The sequence below is a fragment of the Lepidochelys kempii genome, chromosome 26 (genome assembly GCF_965140265.1).
Source record: "Lepidochelys kempii isolate rLepKem1 chromosome 26, rLepKem1.hap2, whole genome shotgun sequence".
Lineage (NCBI taxonomy): Eukaryota > Metazoa > Chordata > Testudines > Cheloniidae > Lepidochelys > Lepidochelys kempii.
In genome coordinates, this window is record NC_133281.1 from 15,038,327 (window position 1) to 15,061,233 (window position 22,907).

At 71.3% G+C, this 22,907-nt stretch overlaps 2 protein-coding genes across 2 annotated transcripts in view; both read right to left on the minus strand.

Moving 5' to 3' along the window:
- ANKRD39 (ankyrin repeat domain 39) overlaps positions 1–2,081 on the minus strand; it is a 7,357-nt gene extending 5,276 nt beyond the window's left edge. Inside the window, exon 1 of the mRNA XM_073324759.1 lies at positions 1,982–2,081. Within this exon, the coding sequence (XP_073180860.1) occupies positions 1,982–2,081 (100 nt within the window). The remainder of the gene's footprint in view (positions 1–1,981) is intronic.
- Positions 2,082–3,842: 1,761 nt separating this feature from the next.
- Positions 3,843–22,637, minus strand: SEMA4C (semaphorin 4C). Its single transcript, XM_073325056.1, is given in 17 exon segments — positions 3,843–5,686; positions 6,306–6,376; positions 6,637–6,794; positions 7,051–7,166; positions 7,455–7,677; positions 7,997–8,141; positions 8,432–8,607; positions 8,821–8,972; positions 9,409–9,444; positions 9,447–9,524; positions 9,685–9,735; positions 9,738–9,780; positions 12,478–12,576; positions 12,879–12,941; positions 13,311–13,459; positions 18,579–18,754; positions 22,494–22,637. Coding segments are annotated over 16 exon segments (2,520 nt in total). The 5' UTR covers positions 18,706–18,754; positions 22,494–22,637; the 3' UTR covers positions 3,843–4,853.
- Between the last annotated feature and the right edge of the window lie 270 nt (positions 22,638–22,907).

Below are 22,907 nucleotides of genomic sequence, written 5' to 3' on the forward strand. Positions count from 1 at the left end.
ACTTTGCAAAGCTGAGTCAGTATTGTTAGTCCTGGTTCACAGCTGGGGAAACTGAGGCACAGCAAGGGGAAGGGACTTGCCCAAGGTCAGCCAAAGTCAGTGATGGAGCTGGGATAAAGCCCAGGAGTCCTGACTCTCTCTCCTGTGCTAACCACTACAGCGCACACCCCTCCCAGCACAGGGAACAGAACCCAGGCGTCCTGACGCCCAGCCCCATGCTTTAACCATTAGACACGATTGCTGCTGTATCTTTCCTCCTTATGAAGCTTCTTCCTGCGTGGGGTGGGTGTGAAGGAACGAGCACCCCAGACCTGCGTGGGCCAGGGGACCTGCCCCATCAGCACAGTTGAATGGCCCAGCAACGTCCATCTCTGCATGGGGCCAAGGTCTAGGGGCAGCAGGGTGGGAGGAGCAGGCTGGCCAGAGAAGCCATGGAGAGAACACGGACCCTTGGCGCTTTCCTGTGAGGCCAGGGGGGCTCTGCAGCCCCATTTCCCATAATCAAGCATAATCCCTGCGTCTCCATCGAGGACTGGGCCCAGCCCCACTGAGCCAGGCACCAGTGCTGGGAAAACCTGTGACCCTCTCCCCGGGCCTGACCCCATCTCCCTCCCCCAGCCCTGCCAGCTGGACAGCGGCCAAGCTGCGCTCCAGGGAGGGCCTGGCCGCCAGGATTCCCAGCGCTGCCCCCTTCGCTCGGCGGGGCCAGCTGGGCAAGGCGGGGAACGCGCCCGGCGCTCTCATGGGACACTTATTTTCCCAGCCTAGCTCGGGTTTGTTTTCCTTAGCGGGCGGCCCTGGGCTGGGTCTGACGCACGTTCCTGCGTCTCTGCTCGCTCGGGGCCTGGGGCTCCGTCACGTTCCCCCCTCCCCCCCACAAAGCAGTGCCGGGGTCCTGCTGGCCGCAGGCCCCATGGCAGAGAGGGGCAGGAGACTGGAATGGGAACCACCCACGGAGGCAGCAGCCCCTGGCCAGAACCCCAGTGTCCCCAGGAGTGCAATATTGGGGGGGGGGCTGAATTCATTAACCTTTGCAAGGGGGGAGGGTGCCCCCAGATGGCACCAGGTGCCCCTGCCCCTCTCCAGCACCCGCTGGCTCGACCCGGGCTGGGGTCTCCCTAGAAACACCCCTCTGCCTGCTGGGGTTCTGGGGTGGGTGGGACAGCAGGCAGAGGGGTGATCTGCCTGCCGAGGGGCTCCGCCCACCCTGGGGCAGCCCCGTGAGAAGGTCGCCCCTTGGAGGGCTGGTGGGGAGCAGCCCAGCCCCGGGACACGCCGCTGTTAAGCAACCTGCTTCCCAGAAGTTCTCGTCAGGGCAGGAAGATAAAGGGCCAGTGAGGACGTGCAAAGGCAGAGCCACCACGGCACGGCACAAAGCCCTCCTCGGGTTCAGGGAGCGGCCCATGGGAGCCTGCCGCGGGCCCCTGGCGTGGCCACCACCAGCTGGGGGCTCTGAGAGCAGGCCCAGCAAAACCCCACTGGCAGGGCCCAGTGTACACAGACAGCCACACTGGGGGGGGGGGGCCCTCATTGGGAGGGTGAGGGGTGACCTGGCATCAGGACACAGCTCCGCCCCCCAGCATACACCCTTCTGTCCCACAGCCCGGGCTTCCTGGCAGCTCCTGCCTCCCTCCCACTCCTCCTCGACATCCCCCAGCCACTGTGCAGCTGGCAAGGGCCCAGCACGGCCCCATCCGCTGTGCTGCACGCCTGGAGCGGAGAGTAGCCCCTCGCATGTCCGAGGCAGGGACCTACCCCAGCCACCTGCTCGGAGGCAGGACTAGGAGTCAGGGCTCTTGGGTTCTCCTCTTCGTTCGGTTGCTCACAGGCTGGGTGGCCTGAGCTGGCTTTGCCTCGGTTTCCCCAGCTGTAAGGGGTGGGCGGAAGGAGCAATGCTACGCTCCCGTGAGGATCAGTTATGAGGGAAGCGGTTTGGGCAGCTCTCCAGCTATGGAGGGATGGGGTGATGGCCCATGCACACCCCCCTTTGCTGGCTCCGCTTTCTCCAGCTGTTTCCGGTAATTAATTAGCAAGGACGTGGCGCCAGGCCTGGAGAGCATGTCCTGGTGCTGCATGGCCATGGGAAGGAGCCGCCCGGCCAGGAAGGGAGGGGAAGGCCTCCCTGCACCACAGGAGGGGATGGACCCTCTCCCCTCCCACCTTCCTGCTTTGTTCCACCCTCCCCACGGATCACCCCTGCCCCAGTGCCGAAGGGCCAGCAAAAGCAGATCCTTTGCCTGGGCCCAGCATGGCACACGGCCTCCCCCGCGCCCTGGCAAAGGGGCTGGCCAGGGTCCACTGCCCCTCCAGCAAAGGCTGGGAGGGTCTGTATGGGGCTCAATAGTACCTGCTCCTCCACCCACCACTGGCACTGGACTGCAGGGGGCCAGGACAGCCCCGCCCATCCCCAGGCCCTGAGCACACAGCGCCCCCAGCAGGATGGCGCCGGTCCCCCCGGGCGCTGCACACGCTGGACTTGGGGGGAGTCAGAGCCCGGCCGTTCGTGTGGATTCAACCAGGATCGACTGGGGCTTGGGCCAGCCAGCCCCGAGAGCCACCAGCGCTGGGGTGGCCCTGCAAAGCGGACAGCTGTCAGCAGGGACCGAGCACCTGGCCAGACTCCCGAGAGCTACCCCACAGGGCTGCTCCTGGGGGACCCTGGGCAGCTGGCAACCCCCGCCCCCCACATTCACATCACGCCCCAGTGAGCAGGGTGCTGGCCCTGCCCAGAAAGTCTCAGCTATAGACTGGCTCTGCCTCTAAAGGGTTAAGCAGGTTAGCACTTGCTTTGGCTGCAGCTCATCTGGAAAGTGATAAGGTTGCAACGACTGTTCTAAGCTGCACCTGTGCTTTAGAGGAGCAGGATCTTTCAGTCGCTGTGGTTTGGGGAAAGGGAAGGACTAGGGCTTTCAAGGCAGATCTTGTCACAGGCTGGGGCGGGAGGGGGGGCACAGTTCTGAGAGGCGCCTGCAGGCATGGACCCTGGGATTGGGCTGCAAAGCCGGCAGGAGGGGTAGGGTTCAAAGGCCAGCGAGCGAGATGATCAGTGGGGTGCCCTGAACCCCCCTAGCCTGATGCCCCAGGGCAGGCAGAGCACAGCACAGATCCACACATGCCTGTCCCCATGGGGCTGCAGCAGGATCAGGCCCCTCTCCATAGGGCCGTGAGCCTGGGCCCACGGGAGCAGTGCCAGAGTAGGGCGTGGAACCCAGGGGTCCTAGCTCGTGTTGGTGGAGGGGGGATCCCAGCCAGCCCATGCACTGATCCCGAGGGGTGGGAACAGAGGGGGCTGGGGTGGGGAGGCAAAGCTGCAAGAGGCTCCCCCCAACCCACAGAAACCTCCCACCCCGCCCCACGGATTAGGCAGAGACCCTGCGGCTGCTGCTTTAAGAGTGCTCCAGGCCCGGCGAGGGCCCAGCCCTCCCCCTTGGCAGGGAGGCCAGCTCCCAGGGGAGCGCTGGCTTTTTCCACTCTGGGAAGACTCAATGCCCTTTTATAGGCCGCCCGCTCCTTTTTCCATGAGCTCACAGGCCGGGGGCCGGGAACAGCCCTCCGCCAGCCCAGGCAGGGCTCCCGTGCTTTGGCCCGGGCGCCTCGGGCAGGGGGTGCAGGGCCCAGGTTGGGCACAGACAGCGAGGCCAAGCCCCAGGGGGTGCGTGGGGAGGGTGATGCGCTAACTACAAAATGCACAGTGCTGTCCCCCCCCCCCCTCAGCCCAACTGCCCACCCCCACGTCTCTCTCAAACCCACCCCAACCCCAGCAGAGCCGGGAGCAGAATACAGCACCTGCCGACACCTACCAGCCCCCCCCCCCACACACGGCAATAGGCACCGGCTGGGGTTTCTCTCCCTTTTATTATTAATATAAAAATACTCCAATATTTACAGCCAATAAATATATTTCCGTAACAAATAAATTACACAGGGGTGGGGTGGGTCCTTGTTGCTTATTTACATGGATGGGGAGAGGGGGGCAGCTGGCGTGCAGGATGGGGGGGTAGGTGGGGCGGGAACTGGCTTGGCCAAGGGGCAGGGACCCAGGCGGGGTGCGTGGGGGGGTATTTACACTGGTGACCCCCACCCCACCTCCTCCACTCCTCGGCCAAGTCCATCTCTGCAGTTTGAGCTGGCCTGGGGGGCACAGGAACACAGCCCCCCATTCCACCAGCCCCTCCCCCACCTGGGCACAAGGACACCATTGGCCCATCGCCAGCATGCAGGCCGTGGGGCATGGGAGATCACCCGCTTCGGGGGGCCAGAGCCGACTTCCCCCCCTCCTCTCCAAGGACTGCCGCCCACAGGTAATGGGGATGGGCGCCCTGTTCCCAGCATGCAATGCAGTCCTGCCCACCGTTACTGGGAGGGCGTCTTGTGTCAGCTCAGGGTCTGCCCTCGCTCCCACATGCCAGCGCCCACCGGCCAGTGCCATGCCAGCCAGGATGGGCAGTCACAAGCAGCCAACAGCACCAGGCCGTGCTTCTCGGGCGAGCCGGCCTCCAAAATCCAGCCAGCATCCACTCCAGGCACCAGGTCCCAAGTAGGCTCCGTCCACCCAGGATCCGGGGCAGACTCGTGCGCCCTCTCTGTCCGTCCAGGACCTGCCCGTGCGTCTCAACCAGCCGCTCCCAGGGCCCAGCCAGGGGGGCAGAGTCCAGGGCCGGGGCGGACTCCGGAACGGGCCCGATCCAGTGAAACGCCCACCCCAGGGGTATCGAAATCCACAGGGGTCGCTCGGGAAAGGGTCCCCCGCGTGTCCTGAAATGCAAAAGCGTCCCGGCGGGGCGGGGGAGCCCGGGGCCCCCGGCCGGGTCTGAGGTAGCCGCGCCTTGTGCCAGAGGCCCGCAGCCCCGGGCTCACACCGAGGACTCCTCGGGGTTGGAGTCGGGCAGCGCCTGCCGCTGCTGGAGCTTGCGTCGCAGCTCCTCGGCCAGGTCGCCGTAGCCGGGCCGCTCCTCGGCCCCCAGCTGCAGGCGGATGTACCCGTTGGAGGAGGAGCCGCGGATGCTGCCCAGGTGGATGCGGCTGGGCGAGTGCGGGGGCGGGGAGGCCAGGGGCTGCCCGGGGATGCCGTTGGCAGGGGGCGAGGGTGTGGCCGAGCCGTTCTGGCACATGGCGCGGCCCGGCACGATCTTGAGGGAGCCGTCCGAATAGTAGTAGCTGGCCGGGTCCCAGAGCTTCTCGTCCGAGTCGGCGCTGGGGACGAACTTGGGGCTGGAGGGCTCCTTGGGCAGCTCGATGGGGTACACCAGGGTGCTCTCCGCGGCTTTGGCGCCCTTGGCCAGCTCCTCCCGCAGCCGGCGCCGCAAGGACAGCACCCCCAGCAGCAGCACCAGGCACAGGGCGCCCAGGGCGATCGCCACCATCCACACCAGCCCCAGGCTCTCCAGCGGGGCCCGGGCCTCCAGCGGGGTGGCCGGGCCGGCCACCACCGAGACCACGTAGCCCTCGGCCGCCAGGCGCGTGCCCTGCTCCTCCGAGAAGCACCGGTAGGCGCCAGCGTGCTGGGGGCCCGCGCCCAGGAGGACCAGGGCCTGCAGGTGGGCGTCGTACAGCAGTGAGGCCTGGTCCTCGGCCAGCTCCCGCCCATCGAAGGTCCAGCGTGCCCGGGCCAGGTTGGAGGTGAGGCTGCAGGGCAGGACCAGGTCTGCGCCGGCCACCACCGTGACGTTCTTGGGAGTGACTTTAACTGCGGGACAGAGGGGAGAAGGGGTCAGGCTGAGGTGGGGGCTGGACCCCCTTCCCACCAGCCCTCTGCCCATCCCACAGCCCTGCCCCAGAGGGATGCCCCGCGGGCGATGCCAGCCCCAGGGCTTGGCCTAGGCCTCTCTGCTGAGGCTGCAGGGACCAGCCTGGAGACAGCGCGTGCCCCGTGGGCACTGACGTTGCTGCGGGTTTCACAAAGGCCGCGGCAGGAGCTGGGCACATGGACGCACCTGGGCTGTGCCACGACCGGCGGGGCATGGGGGGTGGCTGTGGCCTGTAGGATGGGTACACGGGAGATGTTTGGCCGAGTCATGGACTGGCCTGACAGCCCAGGGGCCAAGTGCCCTTCACCCAGGTCCTGGGGATGACCCAGGAGAGGCCCTGGGACGGGAACCCAAACCCTGCAGCACAGGGCAGCTTCAGCTCCGGGCAGGTACCTCAGCACCCGTCAGCCTGGCTGTCCAGCTGGGGAAACTAAGGCACAGAGAGGAGTCCTGGCTCCCAAGCCCGCGCTGAGAGGGGGCCCCCCAAGCTAACAGAGTGCATGTCCCCCCCAGCCCCTTTGGCTCCCAGCCTGGGGAGGGGCGCCGGTGTCCTCTCACCTGAGGGGGCTGCTCGGAGGAGGTTGCAGAGAGCCGTGTCCGCGTTCACCACGTCCTGGACCAGCAGGGACCTGAGAGAGACCCAGAGTCAGCACAGCCCCAGCTGTCCCCATGGGGCGCCAAGCCAGTCACTGCCCCTTGGCAGTCACTGCTCCGGATGGGGGCCAGAGCCCGTCCGGGGGCGGGGGGGAGGAGACCTTCCAGTGCTTGGGGCAGGGCAGAGAGATGCTAATCAGGGCCCTCTGGGAGGGGGCAGCCCCTTCCTGCCCTCCACGTGGGAAGCGTCCGGCCCGCAGGCCATGACCCCTCCCTCAGCCCGCGGCCCCCTCACCCGTCAGCGCCGTCAGCCCGGAGGCAGCGGCTGGCATTGCGGCTCCAGGCGCAGTAGGGGTCCTTGGCCAGGACGCAGTCGGCACAGGAGCGGTACTTGGCGCAGTCGGCCAGGGACAGCCGCACCACCTGGGAGCGAGATCCGGCGAAGAGCAGCTTCTGGGGGGGGGCAGGGACACACACATCACTGCAGATGGAGCAGCCTAGAGCCATCACTGCCCATACCCTGTGCGGCCCCCCCCCCTCAAACAGCCTCCTGGGTATCCCCCCCACACCTGGCCCCCTCCCCCACGGCACCCCCTGTTATCCCGGCACCCACAACAGCCCAGGACATCTCCCATCCCACACACACTCCCTGTGCTCTACCCCGCCCCCCACTGCCCTCTGGTTGTCACCAAGGTGCCCCGCCCCCTACCTTCTGGCGGGCCAGCACGAGGCTCTCGATGGGCTGCGCCGGCTCGAAGACCTGCAGCTCCTCCACGAGATGGACGCGGGAGGGCAGGACTAGGGCCTTGTGGAGCCACCCATCACCTGGAAGAGCCGCAGGGCAGGGTTGCGGGGAGCCGTGCGCAGGGGAGGGGCCCCGGGCAGCCCTCATCACTCCTGCAGGATCCCCACGGTGCCCCCAGTAACGCTTCGGCCACCCCAAGCTGGGAGATGCACCTCCCAGGTTGCCCCCCATCACATGCTCACCGGCTCCCAAAGCGGCCCCTCCCCCCATCGCACCCCCCCGCTGGGCAAGGCTGGGCCAGGCTGGTGGCGGGGGAGAGCTGAGCCTCTCGAGGGAAGGGGAAGCGGGAGCAGAGCCCTGGTGGGTACCTGTCCCAATGAAGAGCACGTTGTAGGAGGCCCCATCCAGCCCGCGCACCCGGTCCACCACCAGCCGGGTGAAGTTGGCGTCCTTCTTGAGCAGCAGGGGCCGGTTGTGGCACGGCAGCACCGGCTCGTCCATCAGCGGGTGCTTCTTGGCGAAGTTCAGCGTGTTGTCCGGCAGCTCCAGCGAGCTGGCAACACCGTTCTGCCGGTGCCAGTCCGTGATGCACTGCGGGGAGAGGGGCCGCGTCAGTGCAGGGCCGGGCAGCGCCCAGCCCTCAGCCCAGAGGGGCCAGGCACCAAGTGAGGGCAGAGGACACCACCAACCTGGGGGGCAGGGCATAGCTTAGCTGGCAGCCTGGGGGGTAGAGGCAGCTGAAGTGCCCGCGCTGGGAGGGGGACCCCTTTTAGCCCTGGGGTGGGGATTGGTGAGTGCCCACCCAGCCCCCAAGGGGGCACTGCTCTGGGGGGTGGTCCCTGGCAGAGATGAGAGCAGCTGGCGCTCCCCGCTGTGATGGCTGGGTCCCCCCAGTCCCCGTGGCACTTACCGCCCCAGGCCGGGGGCTGGGCACCTGGTCCGAGTACCTGCCCCACTTCTGGGCCTGCTCCCGGTACTCCTTGTAGGGCCCCTCGAAGGCCTTGCGCACGTCCTCGATGTGGTACTGGCAGACGGCAGAGACGTCCACGTCCCCCCTGTGGGGAGGGAGGGTGAGACCCAGCGTGGAGCTGGGGCTGGGGGTGCTGGGAGGATTGGGGGGGATGGCCGGGGCAGAGCCTGGGGGATGGGAGGGAGCCAGGGGAAAGCTTCTTCCCTGGCCCGAGGGGGCGTATGAGAGTTGGGGGGCAGCCCTGGGGAGACGGGCCCAATGGCAGGGTTGGCACCGGCTGCGGAGGGGCGGGGGTCTGTGGAGGTGGGACGGAGGCAGCAGGGCCTGGGGGGATGCCCAGTGGCCCGGGGCTCCCCATTCGCCCGCCGTGCTCACCAGCGAGCCTGGAAGAGGCCGAAGAAGGTGGTGTCGCGCCAGCCGGCCCCGCCCAGCGTGTACACGGCCTGCAGCTGGTTGAAATGCAGCTGCTGCTCCGGGATGGAGCAGACCAGCCGGGCCTTGAGGAACGTCGTCCACTTCTTCTGCAGGGTCCGGGCGCCGCCCACGTCCCCCTGGGCAGAGGGAGGCACTGCGTGAGGGGCCAGGACAGGCCAGACCCCGAGAGCCCCATGCCCTGGCCCAGCCCCGGGAGCTCTCCTGCCCCCCTCGACACCGAGCCACCACCAGGGTCCCCCCCCCAGGGCCCGGCCCCCCGGGCTCCAGCCACGCCGCAGCGTCTCTGGGGCCCCGCCCCGAGGGCTGGTTGCCGCAGCTCCCGGCCGTACCTTGCAGACCCGGGCCACGCGGGCCACCACCTGCTCGGCGTAGCAGTCGTACTCCACGGCCCGCTCGCTGAAGAAGAAGTAGACCTTGTCGTCGTCCCCGCTGCTGCTGCCCACGCTCTCCTGCACGTAGGCTGAGCCCACGAAGTGGGGCTCTGCAATGGGCGGGGGGCACATGAGACCAGGGCTCCTGGGCCCCACATCCTCCAGCTCCCCGCTCGGGCCCCCCAGCCGTCACGCTTGGTGCCAGATGCCCTGCTGCGCCCCCTCCAACGGCCCCCCCGGGCTGCTGCAGGACCCGCTCCCCCAGAGCCCCCAGCTCAGCGATGCAGCCTCCCCGCCGGCCAGAGGCCACATGGGGAGAGACCCAGACTTGGGTAGCAGGAGCCCAGGAGGAGGCCTTACAGCTCGCCAGACCCACAGTGGATGGGCTGGTACTGGGGGCCCAAGGGGGCTCCTCTCAGAGCCCCCCCCAAGCGAGAATCCTCCCGCGACAGAAAGGGGCTGCAGGACCAACTGTGCGAGCTGTGGCCCCGGGGCCCTTCTCCCCACCCATTCAGCCAGCCCCCAGGCCTGTGCCCCCCCCCTCACCATTCAGCCAGGAGGCCAGGTACTCCGTCTTCATGAGTAGTGGGGGCCCCGGTTACGCAGGATCACGGGCTCCGTCCCCAGGAAGTTGTTGAGTGTCGCCGAGTACAACTCGCCATCTGGACGGCATGGCCAAGAAGGGGTTAACTGGGTGCACGGGGCTGAAATACCACCCCACCCCCAACCCCAGCGCGGGCCCCCTAGGCCCCATCCCAGCCGGACACCCCCGGCCCAGCCCGCGGGCCCCCTGAAGAGCCTCCCCCCAAGGGCGCCACCTACCCACGATGAGGCCCGTGTGGCCCTTGGCCGGGTCGTAGGGGCACTTCCCTTCCCATCCTCGAAGGCCAGCCTGTTGAGGGAGAAACTGGACAGCTCCTGAAACAGATGCCCCCACGCAGGGTCATTGGGGCCCGGCAGGACACAGCCTGCAGAGACGGGGCTGTGCTGGGCCCACAGCCGGGTCTGAGAACGCCCCACGGCTCGGCTCCACCCCGGCCACGCAGCGGGCAGCACCTGTCAGCATCCCCTGCTTCGTTCGCCACCTCGGACTCCCAGACGCTCCCGGCCCGGCCCAGCAGGGGGGGCGGGGCACGGAGCCGCTCCCGGCCCGGCCCAGCAGGGGGGCGGGGCACGGAGCCGCTCCCGGCCCGGCCCAGCAGGGGGGGCGGGGCACGGAGCCGCTCCCGGCCCGGCCAGCAGGGGGCACGGCGGGGCACGGAGCCGCTCCCGGCCCAGCCCAGCAGGGGGCACGGCGGGGGGGGCGGGGCACGGAGCCGCTCCCGGCCCGGCCCAGCAGGGGGCACGGCGGGGGGGGGCGGGGCACGGAGCCGCTCCCGGCCCGGCCCAGCAGGGGGCACGGCGGGGGGGGCGGGGCACGGAGCCGCTCCCGGCCCGGCCCAGCAGGGGCACGGCGGGGGGGGCGGGGCACGGAGCCGCTCCCGGCCCGGCCCAGCAGGGGGCACGGCGGGGGGGGGCGGGGCACGGAGCCGCTCCCGGCCCGGCCAGCAGGGGGCACGGCGGGGGGGGCGGGGCAAGGAGCCGCTCCGGCCCGGCCCAGCAGGGGGCACGGCGGGGGGGGCGGGGCAAGGAGCCGCTCCCGGCCCGGCCCAGCAGGGGGCACGGCGGGGGGGGCGGGGCAAGGAGCCGCTCCCGGCCCGGCCCAGCAGGGGGCACGGCGGGGGGGGCGGGGCAAGGAGCCGCTCCCGGCCCGGCCCAGCAGGGGGCACGGCGGGGGGGGACGGGGCAAGGAGCCGCTCCCGGCCCGGCCCAGCAGGGGCACGGCGGGGGGGGCGGGGCAAGGAGCCGCTCCCGGCCCGGCCCAGCAGGGGGCACGGCGGGGGGGGCGGGGCAAGGAGCCGCTCCCGGCCCGGCCCAGCAGGGGGCACGGCGGGGGGGGCGGGGCAAGGAGCCGCTCCCGGCCCGGCCCAGCAGGGGGCACGGCGGGGGGGGCGGGGCAAGGAGCCGCTCCCGGCCCGGCCCAGCAGGGGGCACGGCGGGGGGGGCGGGGCAAGGAGCCGCTCCCGGCCCGGCCCAGCAGGGGGCACGGCGGGGGGGGCGGGGCAAGGAGCCGCTCCCGGCCCGGCCCAGCAGGGGGCACGGCGGGGGGGGGCGGGGCAAGGAGCCGCTCCCGGCCCGGCCCAGCAGGGGGCACGGCGGGGGGGGCGGGGCAAGGAGCCGCTCCCGGCCCGGCCCAGCAGGGGGCACGGCGGGGGGGCGGGGCAAGGAGCCGCTCCCGGCCCGGCCCAGCAGGGGGGGCGGGGCAAGAGCCGCGCCCGGCCCGGCCCAGCAGGGGGGGCGGGGCAAGGAGCCGCGCCCGGCCCGGCCAGCAGGGGGGGCGGGGCAAGGAGCCGCGCCCGGCCCGGCCCAGCAGGGGGGGCGGGGCAAGGAGCCGCGCCCGGCCCGGCCCAGCAGGGGGGGCGGGGCAAGGAGCCGCGCCCGGCCCGGCCCAGCAGGGGGGGCGGGGCAAGGAGCCGCGCCCGGCCCGGCCCAGCAGGGGGGGCGGGGCAAGGAGCCGCGCCCGGCCCGGCCCAGCAGGGGGGGCGGGGCAAGGAGCCGCGCCCGGCCCGGCCCAGCAGGGGGGGCGGGGCAAGGAGCCGCGCCCGGCCCAGCCCAGCAGGGGGGGCGGGGCAAGGAGCCGCGCCCGGCCGGCCCAGCAGGGGGGGCGGGGCAAGGAGCCGCGCCCGGCCCGGCCCAGCAGGGGGGGCGGGGCAAGGAGCCGCGCCCGGCCCGGCCCAGCAGGGGGGCGGGGCAAGGAGCCGCGCCCGGCCCGGCCCAGCAGGGGGGGCGGGGCAAGGAGCCGCGCCCGGCCCGGCCCAGCAGGGGGGCGGGGCAAGGAGCCGCGCCCGGCCCGGCCCAGCAGGGGGGGCGGGGCAAGGAGCCGCGCCCGGCCCGGCCCAGCAGGGGGGGCGGGGCAAGGAGCCGCGCCCGGCCCGGCCCAGCAGGGGGGCGGGGCAAGGAGCCGCGCCCGGCCCGGCCCAGCAGGGGGGGCGGGGCAAGGAGCCGCGCCCGGCCCGGCCCAGCAGGGGGGGCGGCGGGGGGGGCGGGGCAAGGAGCCGCGCCCGGCCCAGCAGGGGGGGCGGGGCAAGGAGCCGCTCCCGGCCCGGCCCAGCAGGGGGCGCGGCGGGGGGGGGCGGGGCAAGGAGCCGCGCCCGGCCCAGCAGGGGGCGCGGCGGGGGGGGGCGGGGCAAGGAGCCGCGCCCGGCCCGGCCCAGCAGGGGGGGCGGCGGGGGGGCGGGGCAAGGAGCCGCTCCCGGCCCGGCCCAGCAGGGGGGGCGGCGGGGGGGGCGGGGCAAGGAGCCGCTCCCGGCCCGGCCCAGCAGGGGGGGCGGCGGGGGGGGGGCGGGGCAAGGAGCCGCTCCCGGCCCGGCCCAGCAGGGGGGGCGGCGGGGCAAGGAGCCGCTCCCGGCCCGGCCCAGCAGGGGGGGCGGCGGGGGGGGGCGGGGCAAGGAGCCGCTCCCGGCCCGGCCCAGCAGGGGGGGCGGGGGGGGCAGGGCAAGGAGTCGCTCCCGGCCCGGCCCAGCAGGGGGCACGGCGGGGGGGGCGGGGCAAGGAGTCGCTCCCCGCCCTACTCACGATGTAGGTGCACTTGGGCTGGAAGGCGAAGGTGCCGCAGGTGAACAGGTGGGAGCCGTTGTAGCTCTGGAGGAAGCGGATGTAGTTGAAACAGTCGGTCTGGGGAGAAAGGGGCTGGTTAGTGGGGGGGGCGGGGGGGGTCTCTCCGGGTTCCCCCCGCCCCCAGGGCAGGGCTGGCCATGGAGCAAGCAGATCTTGCCTGGGGATGTGGGACCCCGCAAGCTCCCCCAGCCCGGGGAGGGACGGGGCACGTGCCGTCACCCTGCCGCACCGGGACCTGCCCCCCACGCGCAGCAGGGGCTGCAGGACAGACCCGTGGGCTCAGGAGGGGGGGCCCTGCCCATGGGGCGAGGCCAGGGGCGGGCGGGGGGAGCCGGGGCCCCTGTGCCCAGCTGACGTACCTGGTTGTTCTTGCCCTTCTGGATACATTCCACTTTCTTCTCTGCCGGAGCCTCCCAGGAGATCTGCCAAGCCAGAGGGAGTGGGGTCAGGGGCCAACCAGACCCCCAGGTCCTGCCCCACCCCCCATCTCCTGCAGCCACACAGGGCTCAGCCCTCCACGCTCCCCGACATCTGGGGGGGCCCCTAGCTGGGTCAAGAGCCACCCCCCCTTCCCTGCAGAGGAGGTGCCCAGCAACCAGCCCAGGGCACGGCCAGGAGAACACGCCCGCCTTCAGGGGGTGCCCAGCAGGGGGTGCCGCTCCCCAAGGGGCTGTTTAAACCAGCACCCCCAGGCCAGCCAGACCCTTCGTGGCTCCGTCCCCCTAGATGGGGGGCACCGCCAGGCTTTGGGGGCCACTCCCAGGCCCCGTGGTGACCCGCCCCCCTCTTACCGCTGCCTTCAGCTCCATGGTGCCAGTGGCAAGGGCGAAGATGGCCTCACGGGCACCCACGTACAGCACCCTCTCGGCCTCGCCCAGCGTCAGCGTCTTATAGTGGGACACGCCCGCCTTGGAGAACCGCTTCGCCACGTCCTTCAGCTCTGCGGGGAGGGGACGGGAGGGCGTCAGGGCACTCGGGGGCCTGCGGGCTCCTGGGGGCACAGGGCCAGACCATGGCCTGGCACCACCACCGTGACCCAGGCCGCCTGCTGCCCAGTGCCAGCCGAGGGGCCGCGTGGTAATGCCAGGGCTCCCGCCCCACACCCTGCCCCAGCGAGGGCGAGCGAGTCCCTCACTCCCGGGCTGCACCCTGGGGGCAGGCGGGATCCAGGAGTCACAGGGGCCCTGCTGGCTGCTTGGCTGGCACCCCGGGCACTGGACCAACCAGTTGTAGGGCAAGGGGGGATCCCACCCACTGGGGGGCAGGTGCTGAGGGATCCTAGGGGCCAAGGCTAGCAGAGAACGAGGCTGAGTCTGGGCTGGCCCCAGGACAAGGCTCCATGAACCTTAAGCCCTAGAGAAGGGCGTCCTGGAGACAACTCGCTCTCTGCCAGCAGGAGTGTAACTGCCCCAGCCGCCCCCCGCTTCCTGCCCTGAGAGCCAATAGCCCCCAGCAGAGACGGGGCCGGACAGGCAACAGGGCCAGGCAAGCGGCTGCTGCCTCCTTGCACTGTCATGGCTGGCAGCCCCTCGCTCCCGACCCGCAGCCCCCTGCTAGCCCAGCCCCGGGGTCCCCCCCAGCTCTGCCAGTGCCCCTCGCTCCCGACCCACAGCCCCACCCTGCCCCCCACCCAGCTCTGCCAGTGCCCCTCACTCCTGACCCGCAGCCCCACCCTGCCCCCCACCCAGCTCTGCCAGTGCCCCTCACTCCCGACCCACAGCCCCCTGCTAGCCCAGCCCCGGGATCCCCCCCAGCTCTGCCGGTGCCCCTCACTCCTGACCCGCAGCCCCACCCTGCCCCCCACCCAGCTCTGCCGGTGCCCCTCACTCCTGACCCGCAGCCCCCTGCTAGCCCAGCCCCGGGATCCCCCCCAGCTCTGCCGGTGCCCCTCACTCCCGACCCGCAGCCCCCTGCTAGCCCAGCCCCGGGGTCCTCCCCCCAGCTCTGCCGGTGCCCCTCACTCCCGACCCGCAGCCCCCTGCTAGCCCAGCCCCGGGGTCCTCCCCCCAGCTCTGCCGGTGCCCCTCACTCCCGACCCGCAGCCCCCTGCTAGCCCAGCCCCGGGATCCCCCCCAGCTCTGCCGGTGCCCCTCACTCCCGACCCGCAGCCCCACCCTGCCCCCCACCCAGCTCTGCCGGTGCCCCTCACTCCCGACCCGCAGCCCCCTGCTAGCCCAGCCCCAGGATCCCCCCCAGCTCTGCCGGTGCCCCTCACTCCCAGCCCGCAGCCCCCCACGCTAGCTGCTAGCCCAGCTGGGAACAGCCCTGAGCTTGTCATCTTGTCCACAGACGCCCTGAGCCTGGAGACAAATTCAGCTCTAACGTGCCCCTTCCTTGGGGCCCAGAGACCCGCTGAGCGCCCTGGGCCGGGGGAGCTCACGTGGGACCAGCCAGCCCCGCCCCGGGCGCCAGCCCCTTCCCGGAAGCCCCCCTTGCCCCCCAGGGATCCGCTCGCTCCTCGCGCTGGCTGGACAAGGGAGCCATTGTCGGGGATGCGCTGGGTGGAACCGGAGAGTGCTCAGCCTGGCGCCCTGGCAGAGGGGCCCTTTGCCGCCCCTGCCCAGCCCAGCCCCCAGGGCCAGTTTTGTTCAGAAAAAGGGCACATTGATGGGGAGAGTGGAGCCGGGGGGGGGGGCATATAGAGCTAACTCCAGCCACTCTGGGCTGGGGGGAGGGAGATCTGCCAGGCACTGCTGGGGGGGGGGAGGGGCTGTCGCCCACACAGCCCCCCCATTCGCTCTGCTCCACGCCGGACACAGCGCTGGGGGCCGCACGCTCTGCCTTCCCGGGGCGCCGGAGGGACCGGTGCAGGGAGACTGGAAAGGGAAGTTGGGACCAGCAGCTCCGGCCCCGTAAGCGGAGCTGGGCCAAGCTGATGGCAGGAAACCCAGCACCAGCCCGGTCGTGTTACCAGCCGCAATGTGAGCCCCGACACAAACCCATCCCCCAGGCTGGCGCAGAGGGCCCAGGGTACAGATCGCTTCACACTGGCCTGGAGCCTTGGGAGAAACAGGGACACCCCCCCCCCCACTTCCAGGAAGCCTCCTGTGTCCCAATCCCCAACCCAGGAGCACGTCACCCCAGGCCAGGGACCAGCTCTGCAGTCTGGGTCTGTACAGCGCCTGGCACGACGGCACCAGGGGCACAGGGAGATTCCTAGACGCTGCCTCGTACAACACTCCCAAATACACACACGCCAGCTGGCATGGGGAGGTCCAATCAGGCCGCATCTCCCTGGATCCTGAACCCGGGGTGAGGGCAGCCGGGCGCGGACATCAATGCAAGACACGGCGCCGCACACCAGGCTCCAAGCCAGAGCTGGAACCGCCGTGGCCAGCTCACCCCTGCCCCCAGTGCTGCCCCCCTGCCCTGGGGCACAGACCCTGCCAGACTTGGCATCCCCAGCGCCTAACGTCGCAGACGGGCAGCATGGGCACCTTGAGGTGACCCAGGCAAAGCGGGACTGGACGCAGGGAATGAGCCTCCCCAGAGACGGTCGCACCCGCTCCCCCCCACGAACACCCAGAGACTCCTTCGGCACAGGCCAGGAGCACTGGGAGGTGGGGGAGACCCCCTGGCACCCTGGAGATCAGGGCTCCCAGGGGAGATGGAGAACCTGGGGCCTCGGCACTGAGGGGGCTGGCTCGGCCGCTCCGCCAGATGGGGCCCATTAGACCCGGGGAGCAGAGCCCGCCACAGCGCCGCGGCTGATCAAAGCGGGCACCTGGCTTCAATCAGCCTCCCTCCCCCACTCACCAGCCCAGGGTTCGGCTGGGCGGGGGAGGGGAGCCCGCAGCACTGCCCAGCCCCCACCATATGGGGAGACAGGCCGCGGGCAGCCGCACCCGAGAGGATGGGCCCAGCCCTCCGCAGCGGGTAGAGTGGGCACCAGCCGTGCTTGTGGGGCGAGGGCAGCGCTGGGCCCCCTGGCGAGGAGCCAGGGCCCCCGACCCCCCTTCCCACCCCACAGCCAGGCCGGGGCCTGGGAAACGGACCCAGCGGGCAGCACCCAGCCCCAGAGCAACCCCAGGCTGGCTGGTGCATCTCAGCTCCTGCAGGGACTGGGGTGCCCAGAGAGCCGGGGGGCGGAACGGGGGGGGCTGCAGAGCCCGGGTGCTGAAGGGGGCCCAGGAGGAAACCTGCCCTGGGCACAGCGGGGCCAGCTTCTGAGCAGCCCTGGGGGCAGAGAGCCTGGCAGAAGCAGGGGCTGCGGGTCGGGAGCGAGGGGCACCGCCTCATGACACATCCCCGCCCACGCGCCAACGGGGGCCGTCAGCCCCCCGGAGCGAGCGCCAAGGCGGGGAACGAAGACGGGTTTGTGCCGCGCCACGGGACCGAGGGGGGGAGCGCCCAGGGAGCAGAGCGGGCACGAGGGCCGGGCGCCCGCCCCGCACGGCAGGAGCCGAAGGAGGGGCTGTGGGCACGAGGGAGGGACGCCGCCCCCGGGCCCAGCCCCTGCGCTGGGGGAGCAGCAGGGCGCAGGATGGAGGGGAGCCCTGGGGAGGGCAGCAAGCAGCAAACAGGATGAGATCATTGCCCGGGGCTGGTGCAAACACCTGATGTCACCTCCGGAGAGGCAGCCCCCTGGGGCCAGCCAGGCCCCCTTCCCACCAGCCGGGGGGGGGACCCCGGGAGAGTCTGGACCCCAGCGTAGGTACCACGGAGCCAGGGGGCGAGCAGCTGGCTGACAGGCCAAACCAGCCATGGGGGCCAGGCCGGGGAGGGTCACCCCGGCAGTAGGACGGAGGCCCCCGCCCCACCCCACAGAGCTCCCGGTCTGGCCAGTGTTAACTCCTGCAGACAGCTGGAGCCACCCACCCGGTGGGAGGGCAGGGAGGCTGCTGCTGGGGGTCCCGGGAGGGGAGGGTGCTCCCAATCCCATGCCAGCGGGAGATGCCCGCCAGCAGCGCCCGGACGTCACGACTCACCATGGCCCGGCTGTGCCAGCCAGATTTATGCAAAGGGACGGGCTGCCCCCAAGGGAGGGGCCAGGCTGCCGGGCCACAGGTGCTGCCCTGTGCCCCACGCACAGTCCAGGAGACGCCCCCTCTGGGCAATGGGCCCGGTACTGGGGCCTGAGCTCCCCAAACCAGCTTCACCCCCCAACAGGGCTCAGAGCGACTGTGGCGTGTCCTCCCCCCGCCCCCCCCCCCCCTCCAGCTAGGGGCCCCAGGGCTGAGCACACCCCAGCTTAACTGCAGCAGTCACTCCCACCCTGTCCTTTGCCTCTCCCAGCTCCCCGCTCCAGCCCCTCGAGTCAGACCCAGAGGGGGTGGGGGGGACGTGCTCCCGTCCCAGGGAACAGGCTCCAGGGACTCCCGTGGGACACAGGGAGGCCATGGCTGCCCAGGGAATTGTACCCAGGTCTGCCAAGTCCCAGCTAGCACCCTAACCACTGGGCCTGCCTTCCTTTGCTGGGGCGAGTGCAGGCTGGACTGGGAGCTTCCCCCCCCAAAAGGCAGGGATTCTCCACAGCTGCCCCCCAGCACAGGGACACTGCTGGCCCCTTACCCTCACTGCACAGCGAGCCAGGGACTGGCCCTGCCCCAGGCACATGGGATTTGGGGGTTTCCTCAAAGCCTCAGCTCCTGGAGTCCCAGGATCACGCGAGTCTCTGCATTCCCCTTTACACAGCGAGAGATGGTTGTGGCTGCAGAGCCAGGAACGCGAGCCTGACAGTGACACGCACAGACCCCCCACCTCTCCCCAATCTCAGCACTGCGGAGCCAGACCCTCGACTTCTTCGTTAAAATTTGTCATCCCTCCAGGCCCCTCTGCCCTGAGTCACTAGGATCCCAGCTCAGCACCGTGGGGCAGATGCTCCTGGGGACAGGCTCCAGGGGTCTGTCTGATGGGGTGTTCCCAGCCCCACACCTCCACAGACCCTCTGCTGCACCCCCATCCTCTATCAGCCGGTTTAACGCCAAAAAGCCCAGCCCAGCCCAGCCCAGGGCACCGCACTGGTTCTGTGCTTTCAGCCGGGGCTGGGCGCCAGCCGACTGAGACACGACACGTCCCCCCAGCCCGGCCACGCCCGGCCCGGCCACGGGTGCACTCACCGTTGTAGGGGATGGTTTTCCTGGGCACCAGGTTCCACCAGGCAGTGTCGGTGGTGCCCACGCTCAGGCAGACGGCGGTGAGCAGGGCGAGGCCCGGGAGGCTGGTGTCCATGCTGCCCCGTGGCATGCTGGGGTCTGGCCTCCCTGCGCCCGGCTCCACTCACTGCTCCGGGGGCCTGGCGGCGAGAGACGGGCAAGTTACGGGGGGCCAAGGGCAGAGGAGCCAAAGCACGTGGGCAGGCAGGAAACCGGGACAAGGGAACCATTGAGATGTGTCTGCTCTGAACACTCAGCTGGGGGGGATGGGGGGGAGGACTGAGCCAGCCCCAGATCCCCCCCCTCCCCCGCAAAGCACTCCCTGCCAAGCCAGCCCCAGCCCCATGGAAGAGTAAATGGGTCTGACCCAGCCAGCTAGGAAACGACCGTGGGGGGCAGCCCTACCCCCAGAGCCAAGGGCAGGCTGGTGGGGGATTCGCCCAGTGTCAGAGAGGGAGGCGCACACAGCAGCTCTCGGCTTCTCTTCCCTTATCCACCCCCCTTCCTAGGCGAGTGTCCCCCGCAGGAGCTGGGGGTGCACCAGCCCCTCCTGCTGGGAGCTTCCCCCGACTCTGCCAAGCCGGTGCCACCCCTGGGTCACGGATTCCCTCTTTTGTGGTCACCTCATTCGGTAACTACTTCCTGCCATCAATGGGGCTGGTGCTGAGTCAGCCCGGGGGGGGGAGGGAGGGGGAAGAGCCGCGGGGGCTGCCAGCAAAGCTGCTCCTTCCTCTTCCCAGCTAACACACAGCTGCCCCCCCCACACACACACTCCCCTGGGATTACTCCACCTTGCAGCCATCACATCCTCTGCAGGAGGAAACTCCACACAGGGATGGGTGAGGGGGTTTCCCCATTCAGAGCCCCAAAGGGGCCCCTCTGAGCCAATCCCGACAGGGCAGGTCCCCACAGGCTCCTTCCGAGAGGGAGCAGAGACTCCTGGGTTCTATTCCCAGCTCTGACAGACTCCCTCTCTGGCCTTGTGCCTCAGTTTCCCCCTCTAACATGGGTAGAATGACACCAGCCCAGGTGGCAGCTGGTGAGTTACCTCCACGCCAGTGAGGGGCTTTGGGACCCTTGGCTCTCTCCTGCCCTGTGCTGGGCCTTTGCCACCCCAGACACCTGGCTTCCCGCTGCCAGCCTGGAGCAGAGCGGGCAGAAACATGCCTGGAGCCTCATGGGGAGAGGGGGGCACTGCTGCCCAGAGTCCCCCAGCATGTCTTGGGGAGGGACTGACGGAGACCATGGGTGGGACACGGCCTCAGAGGACAGAAGGTGCCCGTGGCATCCAGCCGGGCAGGGGCCAGAGTGGGGGGGATGACAGGGCAGGGCTGGGGAGCAATGGATGTGGGAAGAGCTCACAGGTTACCAGCCGGACAGCGGCAGGAGCATAACTGTTTTCCATGAAGGGAAGCAGGAAGCCGCCTCTCCCACCCCGCAGGACACGCAGGGGAGAAGTGGATTTCCGGCCAGGAAGCGAGGCAGTGGGCTATGGGAATCCTGGCCAGCGCGGCCAGGAAGCCAGCCACACCAATGGGAGATCCGGCTGGGGACAGGCCAAGGCGGCAGCCCCTACCCCTGCCCGAGTTCGCCACTCCCAATGGAGTCAAGGGAACATCTGGAAGCCCCCCAGCCCAATCCAGCCCGCGGGGACCAGCCCCTGCTCTCAGCCCCTCGGCGTTGGTGGGTCTTCGACCAGTGCATCGAACGCCCACGTCACAAGAACCACCACTGTCTGGCAGCTGCTCGGGGGGCTGGAGGGGACAGGGGACAGGCAGCTCAGGAGCCCGAGCCCGAGCCCTTGTTGGCTCCTGCGCAGGGGGCAGATCCTGCCCCTGCCCCACCAGCTGCTGGACCCACGGGTCAGGAGGCACCTGCAGCAGGAGAGCGCCGTGCTCTCCCTCGAGGAAAGGCCTGCCCCTGGCACACCCGCCTTCCAGCTGCCGCGGGGCAGGGGGAGACGATGGGCACCACGTGGGGGGACGGACTCCAGGAGCGCGGCATCACCCCACGCACAGGGCTCAACCGGGGCAGAGGAGCCCAAGCCCGGGGACCACGGGAGATGCCAGGCCCCGAACCCACGGAGCGTGGCAAGGGGCAGTGCCAAGGGGGACCCCCGGGGGCCCAAGACCCCCGGCCACACACGGTCAGGCCAGCCGAGCAGCTGCCCATGCCAGCCTAGCCCAGCCCGGGGGCCCAGCTGCCGTGTGGGGGAAGGGGGCCAAGGCAGGCGCAGCCCAGCCGCAGTGGGGCTCGCCCATTCCCCAGCCTGGGGGGGAGAGACCCCCCCCAGGTCTCCCCATTAGGCTCCCCGCCTGAGGGGGGGACAGGGGTGAGCGCACTGCCAGCAAGCCCAGCACTAGGCAACCCCGCAGAGCCTGGCCAGCCCCTGCTCTGCCCCACGGAGCCAGTCCAGCAACCGGGGCAGGGGTGGGCTGCGGGGACTCTGCCTGGGGTGCAGTGGGGCAGAGAGCTGGCCCCGCCGCCCATCACGGAGCCGCCCCCCAGCAGCCCTCCCCGTCCCCGCCAAGCACTCAGCCCCCCCTTGCCAGCATGGAGCAGCCCCCCCACAGCAGCCGCCCCCGGCCAGCAGCCTCCCCCCCCCCGCGGCCAGCACGGAGCCGCCCCCCCCCCGGCCAGCACGGAGCCGCCGCCCCCCCGGCCAGCACGGAGCCGCCGCCCCCCCCAGCAGTCCCCCCCGGCCAGCACGGAGCCGCCCCTCGGGCTGCGAAGGAACAAAAGCCCGGCTGGGCCCGGCGCGCTCCGCCCCCTGCCGGCCGGCGCGGGCACTGCCCGTTGCTCTCGGGGACCGGCCCCGCCGAGCGGGGTGGGGCAGCCCCCCCCCCCAAGGGACCGAGCCGGGTGGGGGCGCTGCCAGCTCCGCGGGCTCTAGGGAAGCCGCCCGGGGCTGTAGGGGGCGGGCCCGGGTCCCACCCCAGCCCCCCAACTCCCGGGTCGCCCCCCCCCCAAGATGGGGGCGGGCGGGAGCCAGCGCCGCGGGGCGCCCCGGAGCCGGAGCAGTGGGGGGAGCCCGAGGCCCCGCGGGGCTGGAGCCGAGCCCGGAGACACGGGGGGCAATAACCCCCCAAGGGGGCAGCGGAAGAGGCTCGCCGAGGGCGCTGCTTGCGCCCCCCCGGCCGCCCCCGGGGAGCGGGGCTGGGAGCAGAGAAAGGAGAAGCGGGCGGAGCCTCCGCAAGCTCAGCGGGCCGCGGCTTTGCTGACACGACCTGGGCAGGGGGGGGAGGTCCTGCGCCCCACAGCGCGGAGCCGGGATCCCCCCCCCGGGTCCTGCCAGCCACCGACCCCCGCCCCGGGGACTTCGGCCGTCGGCGGGGAGCCCGAGCCCCTGGGCTGAGGGGCCCCCGCTCCCCCGAGGCGAGGCTGCAGGAGCCCTGGGTGCAGGGAGCGCAAAGGGGCTTTTCTTTGGGGGGGGGCAGATGTGCCCCAAGGCCCCCACCACCGGAGTCCAACCCGCCCCAGCCCCGAGGGCCCAGCCTGGAAACTTTGCAGCGCAGTTGGTGCTCGCAGAGAGCAAAGCCAGTGCCCCCCCCAAAGTCTGGGGGGGCCCCGCCCGCCGCGCTCGGCTGAGCGGGAGGGGGGCCGGGGGGGGGGGGACGCTCGCCCCCAGCCCAAGGCTCGTTCGCACAAAGAAAGTGGGTCAATTGCGGGGGGGCTCCGCGGGCTGCAGCCTGCCCTGGAAAGCGGGGTGCCGGCTGCACGGGGGGGGCTCCCCGCCCGACGGGGGGGCTGTGGCGAAGGGGGCCCGGGGCGACGCGCTGGGGTTCGCTTCCCTTTGAGCCGCAAGCGAGCCGAGCCCGGCAGCCCCCCCGCAAACACCGGAGAGGAACAAAAGCGGCTTCTCGCCTCCCCCCCACTCACCTTCGCGGCTCTGGGGCCCGGCCCAGCGCGAAAACCGACGGGCCCGGGGCTGCGGGGCGCTCGGGGGGGCCCGGCACACGGCGCTGGCGCTGCCCTTTCTTCGCTCGCCCCGAGCGTGCAGCCCGCTCGCCTGCCTGCCTCGATTCCCCTCCTCCGGCTGACGTCAGCGGGGGCGGGGCTCCCTCGCCAGATGAATGGGACGCCTCGGAGCCCAGCCCCCCAGCGTCCGCTGCTGCCGCGGGGCCACGGGGAGCCCTTGGGATCAGGCCCGGCGGGGGGTGGATGGTGTGTGCCGCTGGGGCTGGGGGTGGGGCTGGATGGGGCTGGAGGTGTGGATGGGGGTGGAGGGCTGGGGGTGGGGGATGGATTGGGGGATGGATGGATGGGGGTGGAGGGCTGGGGGTGGGGGATGGA